We start from the raw sequence: 12,828 nt of genomic DNA on the forward strand, positions 1-12,828 counted from the left end.
CCGCTCCCTCCCGCGGGTCGCCTTCTGTAGCTGAGACGAGACCGGTGCTGCTGCCTGGGCCTGTGCGTGGCTACTAGAGGCGGTAGCGGTCTCGCCGTGCGGGTCCGTAGGGTGCCGGCAGCGTAGTCTCGTAGCTCTGCCCGCGGTGAAGGGGCCCCCTCCGGCAGGGAAGGGGCCGGTCGCGTGGAAAAAACAGCCCTTCTCCCCCCTCGAGCGTGAGGAGCAGAGCTGCGAATGCGTGGTGGCGCGTCGGAAATCCTGCTTTCACATTTTGGCAGTGACAAAAGAGGCTGCTGCACAGCAAGATAGGACCCATAAAAGCGAGTCTTACTCGCCGCCGGTGTCTGCTGTGTGTAGCAACTGGGGTGTAAACCTCTTGAAAGAGTATTTATGTCAATGACTGCAGGCAGAGGAAACGCATTTTCTTACAAGGGGAAGCAAGAGAAGGGCAAGGTGTGTTATCTCAGATGAAGCTTTCATAACTGCCTTAGGTCCTATTAACTCAGGCTGAGATTGCTTTCTCTGCAGTCTGTTTGCAACTGTCTACATAGAAACTCTTCTAAAAATCTCAACTTTCTCTCTCTTCTTGCTATACTGTCTCAATAGCCTGACTATCTGGTAAAACTCTTCAAGTAGTAGTGCAATTAAAAGAGGGAAATCTTGCAGTCTAGAACGGACAAAGTTGAGCTGAAGTTTTAGTACGCGGCCTGCAACACAGAATAGGTGTTGTAACGGTAAGATGTATGAGTGATGCTGGAAGGCGAGAGAACTTGCTTCGTTTCCATGTTGTTGTGGTTTTGATCTACCATATTATTATGCATATAAAACAACTGGTGAGATTTTCACAATGCTGCTTGGTGTTATTACTGTTTGTTAGAAATACTTAACAGGGAATGAACCTGTGGCGTTCAGAATCAGTAGCCAGCTAAAAGCTGATCAAAAATGTCTTCTACTAGGAAGAATCCTTTCCTGTGGAGATGCCTGTATTTGCATGTATGTGATGTCATTAGCCACCTAAAATCAACATGGAAAACTGTTTTAAAATAATTTAAAAAAATGTGCAGCAACCATCAAGCTTTCTCAATAACCCATGTTTTTATATTATGTTAGTCAAAACCTAACACAGTCATACTCAAACTTCATATAAAACCTTATTTGGAAGTTTTCCTGTTTACAGTTTTTAGAGGAATGCACTCAGTAGAAGATTAAGATCTTATTTACAAATGAATAGACGATAAAGCGTAACTAGCAGTTTGCTTTTGCAGCATAAGCAAGAATTTTAAGCTCATTTCAAAATGCAGCTCTAGCTGTGTGTTCACTACCTGATATTTTTCTGATCTTGTGGCTCTTCCTTATGTTTTACTTCTGCAGGCAGTCTCATGAGAATACTTGTGTTCAGTTCAGCACTTCTGTGTTTTCTGTATGGCCTTTATGTTTTTTTCTTTGCTTTCTTCAACACTTTGTGTATTTGTGGAGTCTAAGATAAAGGGAATGATCAAGCCCCACTTCTTTTCTTATTAAGATTTTTTTCCCCTCTCTGTCTTTTTTCCTTTTCTGTTCTTTTGCAGAATTGTTAGTACCTGTGACATGGTACGCCGAACTCAAATGTGAAAGCACAAGGCAAAATTTCATATGGCAATCACTTCTGTGCTGAAGCATTAAATTGCTCTGAAGCTGCTACCGCTGGTACTGGGTCTGCACGTGATCAGTATTCATGCAGTGAATTAGTAATCTAATCACTAATTCATGAGTGAATTAGTAATCGAGAAGCATGGTGGGAGTACTTACTAGCAGCAGAAAAGCAGGAATCTGTGGCAGAACTGCCCTTTGTTGAAAACTGTGGAGAGTTCTCTAGGTAAGTAATGGTGTAAAACTAGTGATGGTTTAGCCATTCTTGAATTTTACTGGGTTTGGTACACGTGTAGTTTTAAGAGGTATTAATCAGCCGCACTTCAATAACTTTTTTCTTTTTCTTCTTCATCCTTGTAGCACTTTTATTCAGTGATTAAATTCAAGACATGGGGCCAATGAAATATAAGTCAAGCATGTCCTCGGTGTCCTGTGGTCTGCAATATCACCATTCTTTGATAAAGTGCAGTCCAAAAATGAATTTACACGTAGTGCGGACTTACTGCTCATCAGCACCTAAGAGGCCTGAAGCCAAGTCTGCGATAGAAATGGCCATGGGTCTTCTTAATCGGCTGACAGAAGCTGGGACTGTTATGGGAAAAAACTCTCTTCAAAAAATGTCTGCAACGTGCAAGAGTTGGTGGGACAGATACGAAGAGTTTGTTGGAATTAATGAAGTTCGAGAGGCTCAGGGAAAAGTGACAGAGGTAAACATGGAGACAATGTGGAAACTTAAAAATTGTGGGTTAAGCTATATGAAGTATAAACACTGGCTGTGAGGCAAGAAGATCCTCCAAAGAGAATCATGGGGGTTTTTTCTGCTTTGACTGTCTGTGCAGTTACTATGAATGTGCTCTTGTTTGTGCATGTTAGTAAATATAGCTTATCCCTTAGATTGAAATGGAGTGTGGTTTGTTTTGTTGGTTTGGGTTTTTTTTTTCCCCCCAAAAAAAAGTCATATAATTAATGATTTAGATCTGTCTGGTAATAAGTCTCTAAAAGAAATACTTTTTCTTCTCAGGCTGAAAATGTCTTTATGATAGCTCGAGGGATAGTACGGCAGGCTCGTGAAAACGTAGAAGCCCAACAGATTAAACTGAAGGAAATTCGGGACCGCTTAGACAGGGTCTCTCGGGATGACATCCAGTATTTAGAACTGGCTACTCTGGAACACAGGTTGCTGCAGGTAATTTGTTGGTACTTGGGCACTGGCAAATATGATGAAAATTTGTGTGCTTTGCTTCTGTCACTAGCGACTGTTTTTGTAGGTGCAGTTCAGTTCTGACGTACGATGATCTGAGTTAATTTCTTATGATACTTGTTTTAGTAAATTATTACTGATGGTTTGATCTGCTACGCAAATTGTATATGTTAATGCTAAAATAGGGTAGTAAATTTGGAGAAGAAAGCTGAAGACAGTCAGCCTAGAAAATTAGTTGTTGTAGTGGTGACCTGTACATGAGTCGTCAACAAAAAGCTGGAATTCAGTGAATTAACCTTCCATGTGATGCGAGAAGCTCCTTTCTGGTTGTTAATCCATGAAAACTCTCTCAGCTGCCTTCTATGTGGCTCCAACAGCCAGGCAATTCAGTAAAGCTTTTGTCAGAGAGCAGCAAGAGCGAGGCTGCTCCGTGAGGGAAGGCAAGCAAGAAGATGAGGTTGACCTTAGCACAGGCTGGGGCCGTATCCTCACTGACAGAACATAGTCCTACAGCACCTCAGCTGGATGAGCCAAGTAGGGCTGAGGACAGGAACATGTTTATTAACAGTCCGTCAATCAGAGATAAAGACAAGGTAGCAGCCAAAGCCAATCCAGGAAATCCAGGTGAAACTGCAGGAACAGCGGGGAACAGGCCTGGGAGCAGGTACACCTATGGCAAAGCTCAGGCAAGGAGTGGGTGCCAGCGCCTGAGCTTAAATGGGGCTCCTGGATCAGTGGGTGGAACATCAGGAAAGAACTAGAGAGCTGTAGTTGTCTAAATAGGGATTAGGTCTGTGTGGATGAGACTTAAAGAAGAACAGAGCTCTGCATGACTATGAAGAAAGGTAGAACTCAAGTCACCACTGTCCGTAGGGTGGTGGTGCCATCTTACAAAAGAAATACAAGCTTGGAAGAATGAGAACAATTCTGGGAGATGCAGGGAGGAAGGGAAGACATTTCTCTGAGCAGGGTAAGAAAGAGAATGCAGAGGAAGAAGAAGCATGTATGTTCATGAGATGAACCTATCCAAGACATCCTTTCCATCCTATTTTTAGTTCCCACTTGAAGGATTTAGAACTGAAAGGGAGAAGTGTGGTAAGGGTAGTGTTTGGAGACGTAAGCAGGGCTGAAAAGGTGTACATTGTGGGGAGAGAAAGACCTTGCCCACTCATACCCCTTTTCTGTCATCAGCATGTGACAGATTCTTGGTCTGTAATTCTTCTTCAGCTGTAATTCCTGATGACCTTTTCCATTTCTCAGTTTTGACTTAAAATGATGTCTCATTGACTTAAGTAGGATTAATAAAGAAAATCCCACACTAAAAGGAAAATTTCTGGAACAGAACTAATGGATGTTCTTAATTTCCATTCCTTCATCTGCACTGGGGTTTTGGGTTTTTTTCTAGTATGGACTTCATAGCTTCATATTATACCTTCTCCTTCAAATCACTATATTTCTTGCAGGAGGAGAAGAGGTACCGAGCTGCGTATTTAAATGCAGAAGAATCCGAGAGAGAAAAATTCTCTCTCTTCTCTGCAGCTGTAAGGGAAAGCCATGAGAAAGAGCGAACAAGAGCTGAAAAAACGAAGAACTGGTCTATTATTGGTTCTGTACTGGGAGCCATTATAGGTGTTCTTGGTTCCACCTACGTTAATCGAGTAAGGCTGCAAGAATTGAAAGTCTTGGTGCTTGAAGCACAGAAGGGCCCAATAAATCTGCAAGAAGCCATCAAAGAACAGGCCTCCAGCCATTACTTACAGCAGAAGGATCTCAGTGACGTCATAGCAGACCTGAAAAATGTGCTGCAAACAAGGACATCACAGGAAATAAAAGAAGGCACTTTGTTAACTAGAGAAGACAGGAATGACTCCATAAAAATAGATTCTCTTTTAATTCCTTTAAACGAACAGCTAAACTACACTAAACAAGTCAGTTCATGTCTAGGGAGTTTACAACAGCAGTTTAACAGTTTGCAGGATAGTATAGCGCAAATGATTTCTGAGGTGCAGAGTGTTAAACTTGCGGTCCATTCTAGACCTACAGAAAGAGTGATGCCAAGGTCTTCGGTGGAGGGTAAGGGCCAGGCTTCTGCCATGAGAGATGTGATTTTAGAATTGTGTGATACCGAGCGGAGACTGGAAACGCAAATCAAGAGAAATTCCATTTACAGCACTGCGGTGACGTGTGCTGTGTTTGCTATTACTCTGCCAGTACTCTATATTATACTTAAAGGGAACTGATCTCTAATTAATTGCCACAATTTACTAGGTTAATAAAAGTAAACTTGTACTTCGAGTACAAGTCCAAATAAAGTTCCATCACCATTTTGCGTTATGCTTTCTCCTGTATATTTGGGAAACTTGTAAAGACTTAGGCCATCTGCTGCTGCAGGCTCCGTGTTAACAGTCCTTGTCATGCATTGTGGTTTTTAACTCCTCAAGCAAAGGAAATTCCACAGTTTCATCTGTTGATTTCATTCACTGCTTCACTCTTTACTGTCTAGTCTTGTATATCATGCCAGTCAGTAACTTTCACTCTGGAGCTGTATTTGTGATTTTCTGTTCAAATTATTCTTTTAATCTATCATTAAGTGCTTCATGTGTAATCCTTTATAATTTTTCTCCTGATTTCTTCATAGTTTTGCAATTTGTCCATACACAAAACGTGAGGAGTCATTTTAGCAAATAGGTAGAAATATTTGTCCTGAAGTCTTTGTTTTGGGGTTTTTTGGGTTTTTTTTTTGTTTGCTTTTTTTTTTTTTTTTTAATTCTGGATGCAGTGACTTGCGATATGACAAACAGCAGGGGCCATGTAAATAAAGAGGATTGGGGTTACCATGATACAATGTGGCTGTACAGCCAGATGATGCATTTAAAATACATTTAAGTTAGGTGTGGTAACTTTTTCTTAGGACAGGTTATTGTGAAGTATCCAAAAGCATTTCTGGAGCTTTAGCTGTTTGTTACTGGTAACTCCATGTCCTTAAAGGCTTACAGGCAGGGAAGAAGGGTTCAGATACAGAGATGTATTAAGTATGGTGATGTTTATTCTGCAGATGCAAGCCAATTATTCTTTCTCTACAGACTCCTTAACCCATCATTCCCTAGGTATTTTGTGGTTTTAGTAATCATCTATGGAGCAATCACTTTCTTATCCTTACTGGTATCTCATTGGAACTTTCTCCGTTTTGTATTCTTTTTTCAATTTCATCGTGTCTGGAAATTGAAATGCTACTCTACAGCAGGTGCTTTTAAGCCAGTACGTTTATGCAAACTACTCCAAAATAATATTTGGAAAAAAGTGAAAGGTCCAGCTGTCTGTTTTTCCTGGAAGGATGAAGAACGGCTGATTGAGGAAAAATGCTTGTCTAAACAGCCAAACAGCGTATCTGTGTGTGGCCTAACACAAAGTTGTTGGTATCGCTGTGATAAATAGTTTTCTCCCTGTGATGGTAGCAAATAAGCAAATCGGATGTGGAACTCCTGCTCGATGAGCACTTCTGTGGAACCTTTGCAGACGAAGGAGCGACAAGCTCACTTCATGGTGTAATGCCTTTGTGTGAGCATTTCAGACTGACTAAGTTGTGTTTCGTATACAGTCTGCTATAGGGCTTTTTTTTTCTATCAGCTCTTTATAGTTTCTTCTGCCCAGTAACCATATTAAGAGTTTGATGTTTTGATTATAAGCTCCTAAGACTTTAAGATCTTTGGGACAGGAACATTTGCTCTACAAAGCACCAACTTCATTTGGTATCATTAGGTGCTATTATAACATGACTGAATAAACAAACAATATTAGGAAAGAACTGTGATGATTCGCTACTTGTAAGGGAGATGAAGTATGCAAAAGGCGGTTTTGGGAAGGACCACTGCTGATTTATATATTGATTGTTTGGAGTGTAAAGTGAATAACAAGCATTTGTCAGGGAAGCTGTTTGATCTGATGGCTGCGTCAAGAAGTATACATACAGATCGATACAATTTTTCAAATCTGTAATATTTCATTTTCTCATTTCACAAATATTTTTACAGTTTATACTTCATGCAGGAGCTTGAAAATCAGAGACAAGGTGTAATTAAAGGGGAAGGCGTAGTACAATGAATGGTTCTATTTGTAACTTGCCGACACTAGTCACTGAGAATTTTGTTATGGTTTTGTTTGGTTTTCTTTTTCCTCCAGTTTAACTACATAAAGGTAGATCCCCTTATTATGTAAATGGCTAAATTTTAGATACTCAGCATCACTGATAAATACATGAGCATGGTTTTAAAATGCTGCATGTTAGGCAGCTAAACTTAAAAGTCGAGGCAACACTCACTGAATTGTACTTGGTGGCATCAAAAATGAGTAGAGGTCCAAGGCTAGACTTGTATACAATAAATAAGAGAATACAAAAACGGGGGTTGTTTATTGTTCTAAAGAGATCTGCTTTCTACCCATTTAAAGAAGGTATGATAGTAGGTAGCTTTAAGATTACCTAGAGTTACGGGAAGAAAAAGTCAGTCAGCAAGTAAGTCTGTGATAAATGAGAGTTTGAAATACGCAGCCTGAAATTTGAGAAGAGCTGGATGGTGTGATACGTATCAAGATGAAAATAACTGGATCTTACCCTTTGTAGGGAGTTTTGAAGATTCAGGAATAGATTCTGTATGCAGCGTTGTACAGCTGGCAAAACTCACTGTTACAAGTGATTACTGTGGTTCTCTTATTTCTGCTCTTCCTTGCTAAATCCTCGTATGTGAAGTGACAGCAGAATAATTTCAATTAGGGCAAAAACCTTGTAAATAACTGCGTCTATATAATAATTAGGAGGGCAGATTTGTATATTCCCTCAATCCTGGATTAATCATCACTCCATTATGGCAATGTTCTAAATGTGTAATTTGGTGCTGCGCCGTATGTGTACCCCAAAGCCAGAAGGTGTGGCTGCAAGAGCAACAGCTGTACCTTCAGCTAGCTGAAGGCAATATCCAGGAAGACGCCATAACATAGACTATACGCATAATCTGTTCAGTACTTTTTGCTAAATCTTTGTCATGGTAATGCAGGCAACAAATACACAAGTTTGAACAAAACCAGCACAGCTGTACAGAGGTGTTTATCTGAGCGCTCACGTTAGTTCAATACATTTGCAGTACCGACAGTGATTTACACAATGCACGATGACATCTCACTGCATATTTCCTGATGATTCAGCCACAGCTAAATGAATAGTTCGTTGCCTGTGCGCTTCTGGGCTATTTTAGTTAAAAAAGAAAAAAAGAAAAGAAGAAAAGTGTTCTGTTGCATACCTATGGATTATTAACAAAGTTTATAATAGACAGTTGAGTTTCACTTTTGGAATGAGGTCTCTCAGCTGAAGCTTTTCTCAACAAGAAAATTCTGCTTGCTAAGGCCTTTCGAGACTTAAATTCCTGCTCTTTCTGTGAGTAAAGTCCTCTCTGGGCAGGATGGCTCAGCTGGCCCTGTGTCCCAAACGCTCATCAGCCAGGAGGGATAGTGGCTGCAATAGTTTGTACAGGTCTCATGAGGCTGGGGACTGACCTAGGCATGGTGTATAGGTCAGAGAAAGCCAGTGCTGATTCAAGTTAATTCCACTGTCAATCAAGGCACAGAAGATAAGTTAAAGAGGGAACCAAGTAAGAGCAACAGGAAGCCCTTTGATAGATAATAACTATAGAAAAATGGGTGGCAGTGGCCTATGCTTGGCCCATGCTAAGCTATTTTGAGTTCTTACTGCTCCGTGAGAAACCACTAGTAACTCAAAAGCAAACAGCCTAGTGGCTATGGAAATAACTTTTAACGAGGTCACTGCAGACTTGTAACAGTAGGTGCATTCTGAAGAGAGAAGTTGCCATTCCTTCCACTCATGAAAGGAATAGCAAATGTTGCTTATGAATACAGGACAAAAGCAATTACGTGTGGTATCATGGTCAGGATATATATATTTATTTATTAACACTTGAGTTTTTAAGAACCTGATCGGAAGTTGCAGGTGCTCCTGTTGATTTCATTGTAACTCTCTGTTTGGAAAAGACAGTTTCTTTCACTTGAATACCTTCTAAAAACAAGTACTTCCATCTCATGGAGCTGAGGAGGAGTAGAGATGTCCCATTTACTTCAGAAACAGGATTGAGATTTGCAGTAGGAGGGAGGTTCGTGAGCTAGGAAAAGGGAGTCAATGCTGGGTTTGTCCATAATATATTTAGAACTGTATTTTATTGCCAGATTTTTGCTAGCAAGTTATATTCGTAACCTTCCTCATAAAACAGAGAGGTGCAATTTCTGGTGTTTGGCAGTTGGTGGATCATCTAAGAAGGTGTGGGCTTAAATACAGAAAAAAACAGCTGGGCCACAGTTTTTACTTTTAAGGAGAATTAAGCCTTCAGGTAATTATGGTTGTGGCAAGGTTTTGGAGTTTTCATCATGGGAAGTTTTTAAGGACAGTTTGGACAAATATCACTATGTTTGATACAGATATAGACAGATCCTGTCCTGGCACAGGATGGATTCAGTCACGAGTTTTCAAACTTCTGTTCTAAGAACTGCTGCTTTTTTTTTTTTTTTTTTTTAAATAAAGTAGGAGAGTCTATGGACAGTTTGATATCCTAGTGCAGGTTATCCTATAGTGCAAGTTACAGCAGAATGAGAAAATGTTGTGCTGAGAAAATAATAGCTCAGTTTACTATGGGCTGTGTTGTGTTAGGCACCAGGAGAGAGGGGGAGTGCATGTATGCACAGCTGCAATAAAGTATGACCCTAAAAGTATCGCCTTAGTAACGATTTTTCAGAATCAAGTTTATAAGGTGATTTCTCGATCAATTTTTAAATACTATGCAAGGAGTTTTTTTGAAGGCTGTTTTTAATGGAACTTTGCACACTTCTATTGTAAGCCTTTAAATGGCTGCAGCCTACACTAGCCTTTTTGTGAGTTTGCCTGAAGCAAACTGGCCCATTAAAGGTTATTCTGTGTAAATACTGGCATATCATAAGCTCTCAGGAATTTCCCTGTGCTTCAAGACTTGTTTAAAAAAAAAAAAAAAGAAAAACCAAAACACATTATCTGTGTTGATTCAGTGGGCTGATCACCCAACCCTCTGTATTAGTTCGGTGCATGTAATCTGCTTCGTCAAATACATCTAATTCTTGCTCTTCGTGGAGGTGATTGTGACAATCTGTGTGGCTGGAGCCCTCACCTGTGATGTTGGAAAACTTGTTCATAGTGACATTGGACATGTCGTGCACAAATGCTTAGGCCACAGAGCTCCACGACAAAGGGATCGTCACAAGCATCCCAAGCTTGTTTTGCTGCATTCTGCAGAGAGAAAAGTAAACCTGTGCAAATCGGTGCCTGCTAAGAGAGTCTCTTACTCTGCTGCTGCAAGTTCTGGGATGCTGGGCACTCTTCAGGCCACACGGTCTGCGAGGCATGTTCAAAAGCAGATCTTTAAACATCAACAGACTGCTGCTAGCAAAACTGTAGGTGCCTAAATGAGGGTAATGCTGTTCCTAAATGTTCTGACAAACTGAAAACTTGAAAGGAACGGAGTCAGATTTAAAGCAGGGTAGATGTAGTCAACCTTCTGTCAGTCCCTGAATTACTGCTCTAAATGCAGTTTATTCCCAGAAGCTGTAGACAGTATTCAGGTATCCCTCGTGACTTTCTTAACCCGTCTCATCCCCTGCTTGGAGGGGAGGAAGAGTAAGAAGAAAATCAAAAGGAGCATAAGCAGCTGCTAGCCTTGTGATTATCATAGTAGTTACGTAAGAAACTTAGCTAACCTGCTTAGAACCAGACATGAACAAGGGCTTTTATAGAGGAGGATCCTTTATGGATTTAAATATATTAAAAAAGCTTCTGAACAGATGGAAATCAAAAACTGTTTAAATTTGTTCCTCAGTATGTTTGTTCTTTGTGTGACGCTGTTTTCAGCTGTGTAATGTTTGAGAACTAGCTTTTTCTCTAGTTTATTTTTAAGAACTAGAAAAGATTTTTGTGCAGACCAATCAAAACCCCTCCCTGAAGAGAGAATGCCTAATCCCATGGTGGTTTTACAATATCCTTGTCACTCCGGAGGGCTGTAAGTACAGTAAGAGGGGGAGGAGGGGGGCACTATAACATCCTTCAAGTGCACAGAAGCTCTTCTTGCCCTGCTCCCAAGGCAGACCCTGCAGCCAGCTTTCTGCGCCAGCTCTGCCATGGGACAGAAGGAAAAGGTGCTTTTTTCCAATGTGCTCTCATGGGGCTTTTTGCTGCTTTTTAAGTGAAGCTTGCAGATGTTTTTTACCAGACGGAAGGGGCTGCAGGTTGGGACTGGCTCTGGAGGAAAGGCAGAAAGAGGATTAGTGTTTTGAGTCAGGAATGGGTTGGAGCAAAGAAAAATTGGGGGTTTTTTAACGCTCTTAGTCACCAAAAATGGATTTTGGTGGAAGCAATTTGAGTGCAGTTAAAATGACTCTGATTAGTGAGATGGTAATACTCTGTTCAGTGAGCTCTAACCTGAACAGCGATTCAGTGGGTAGGGTGTAGTAATAGGATGGTTTTGTCTGTGTGGGGAGAGGAGCGAGTAAGGGATCATCTCCTCATGAGAGTCCTCATGGGCTCTGCGTACAGTGGGCCCAAAGGACTCCCCGGAATAACGAAGCGCCAAGGAGCAAAGGTCCAGAGAGGCAGCCAGCATCTGCCTTCAATATAATCCTTCCTTTGGGGGATTGTGATCGTGCTGTCAGATCTTGGGGACTGTTCAGCATCTCTAAACTTTCAGACATATTTTTTCCTTCATAAAATAGTTGCTTTTTGGGGTGGGGGTGGGAGTGTGAGAGGCTGATGGATTGTAACAAAGAGAGTAGATGTTCAATGACACTTCTGGACATGGGACTTGTACCAACTATGTTCCTCTGAAATGTCAGAAATGCATGTGGGAGGGAAGCCTGATTCAGACTTTCAGAGCAGCTCTGTCTTGAGCAGAGCTCTGTAGCTTCATCTAGCCAAAAAAGAAGAGTGATGGGCACCCCCAGCATACAGGCCAGTGCCTGTTGCCTCTTCCTCGGAGTTTGCTTTAACCTACAGCTCCCGTATCACTTCTTCATGTCCTCAGATACACCCTCTTTTTCCACACAGAATTTGTGGCTGGGTGGTAAAGGCTTAACTTCATCTTATGTCTGGGATTTCCAAACACCTGGCAGCCAGCTCAGCAGGCAAACGGCCATTGGGCTGTGTAATTGTGTTCAGTACATATAGTCGGTCACTGCATGTATATAGCAAGTCAGTTGTTAGACTAACTGTACATTTTCTGATCAACAACACAACAGAGTCCAGCACATCTGGGGAACACAGAAGTTACAGTGTGAGCGAGAAAAATGGGAGCATTAATTCTGTCCCTCTGTAGAGCTGTTACTGACAGAACTTACCCCTAATTCAGAGAGAGGTTTTTATGCAGTCAGTTCTCGGGGGCAAGAAATGCCTCTGTCTTTTATACAGAGCACCAGCCTCTGCTTTTCCCATCACTGGAGCTTCCAGCTTCACAGGAGTAAAAATCACAAAACCAGCGGTCAGTTTATATTACACGTATCACTTCAGGCGCTTCTGCTTTACAATGCTTTTGTCTCCACCGAAGCTGGAATGGTATGTTCTTCACTGTTTTGTAACTATGCTTTTGTCACATTCTTGAGCCTTGCTGATGTCCTGGTTCCCACATACTCTGCAAATGGGCACTGTGCTCTATCTCAGCCGCCTGATGCCGTGTTTGTACAGGATGATTCCTAAATAAGTAGAAACTGGTTTGGCTATCAGATTTTGCTCCCTGTGCATGCTGCGTCGCTGTAGATTCCCACTCACCCACACCTCTTGGCTGAAGACAGCCAAGCGCAAAGGCTTGTCGAACCAAACGCCAGAGTTACATTGCTACAAAATACTGAGAGAACAGAAATGCTGTGATTCCTTCCAGAATGTACAGTTTTAAATCCGGCTCTCCACATAGGGGTGGCAAACGCCTCTG

General features: G+C 41.4%; 1 protein-coding gene across 1 annotated transcript; it reads left to right on the top strand.

Annotated features, from left to right (window-relative positions):
* The first annotated feature begins 1,753 nt into the window (after nt 1-1,753).
* On the top strand, nt 1,754-5,159 carry CCDC51 (coiled-coil domain containing 51). The gene is made up of 4 exons (XM_009329936.1): nt 1,754-1,855; nt 1,990-2,336; nt 2,651-2,815; nt 4,294-5,159. The coding sequence occupies exons 2-4, from the start codon at nt 2,019-2,021 to the stop codon at nt 5,068-5,070; spliced, it is 1,260 nt and encodes a 419-aa protein (XP_009328211.1). The 5' UTR covers nt 1,754-1,855; nt 1,990-2,018; the 3' UTR covers nt 5,071-5,159.
* Nucleotides 5,160-12,828: the final 7,669 nt, after the last annotated feature.

The sequence above is a fragment of the Pygoscelis adeliae genome, unplaced genomic scaffold (assembly GCF_000699105.1).
Source record: "Pygoscelis adeliae isolate BGI_AS28 unplaced genomic scaffold, ASM69910v1 Scaffold208, whole genome shotgun sequence".
Lineage (NCBI taxonomy): Eukaryota > Metazoa > Chordata > Aves > Sphenisciformes > Spheniscidae > Pygoscelis > Pygoscelis adeliae.

Bases quoted from the DNA above. Each gene is read 5' to 3' on its own strand.
- CCDC51 (XM_009329936.1), top strand. From the start codon at position 2,019: ATGGGGCCAATGAAATATAAGTCAAGCATGTCCTCGGTGTCCTGTGGT. The intron at 2,337-2,650 runs GTAAACATGGAG...TTTTCTTCTCAG, and splicing joins CTCAGGGAAAAGTGACAGAG to GCTGAAAATGTCTTTATGAT. The intron at 2,816-4,293 runs GTAATTTGTTGG...TATTTCTTGCAG, and splicing joins TGGAACACAGGTTGCTGCAG to GAGGAGAAGAGGTACCGAGC.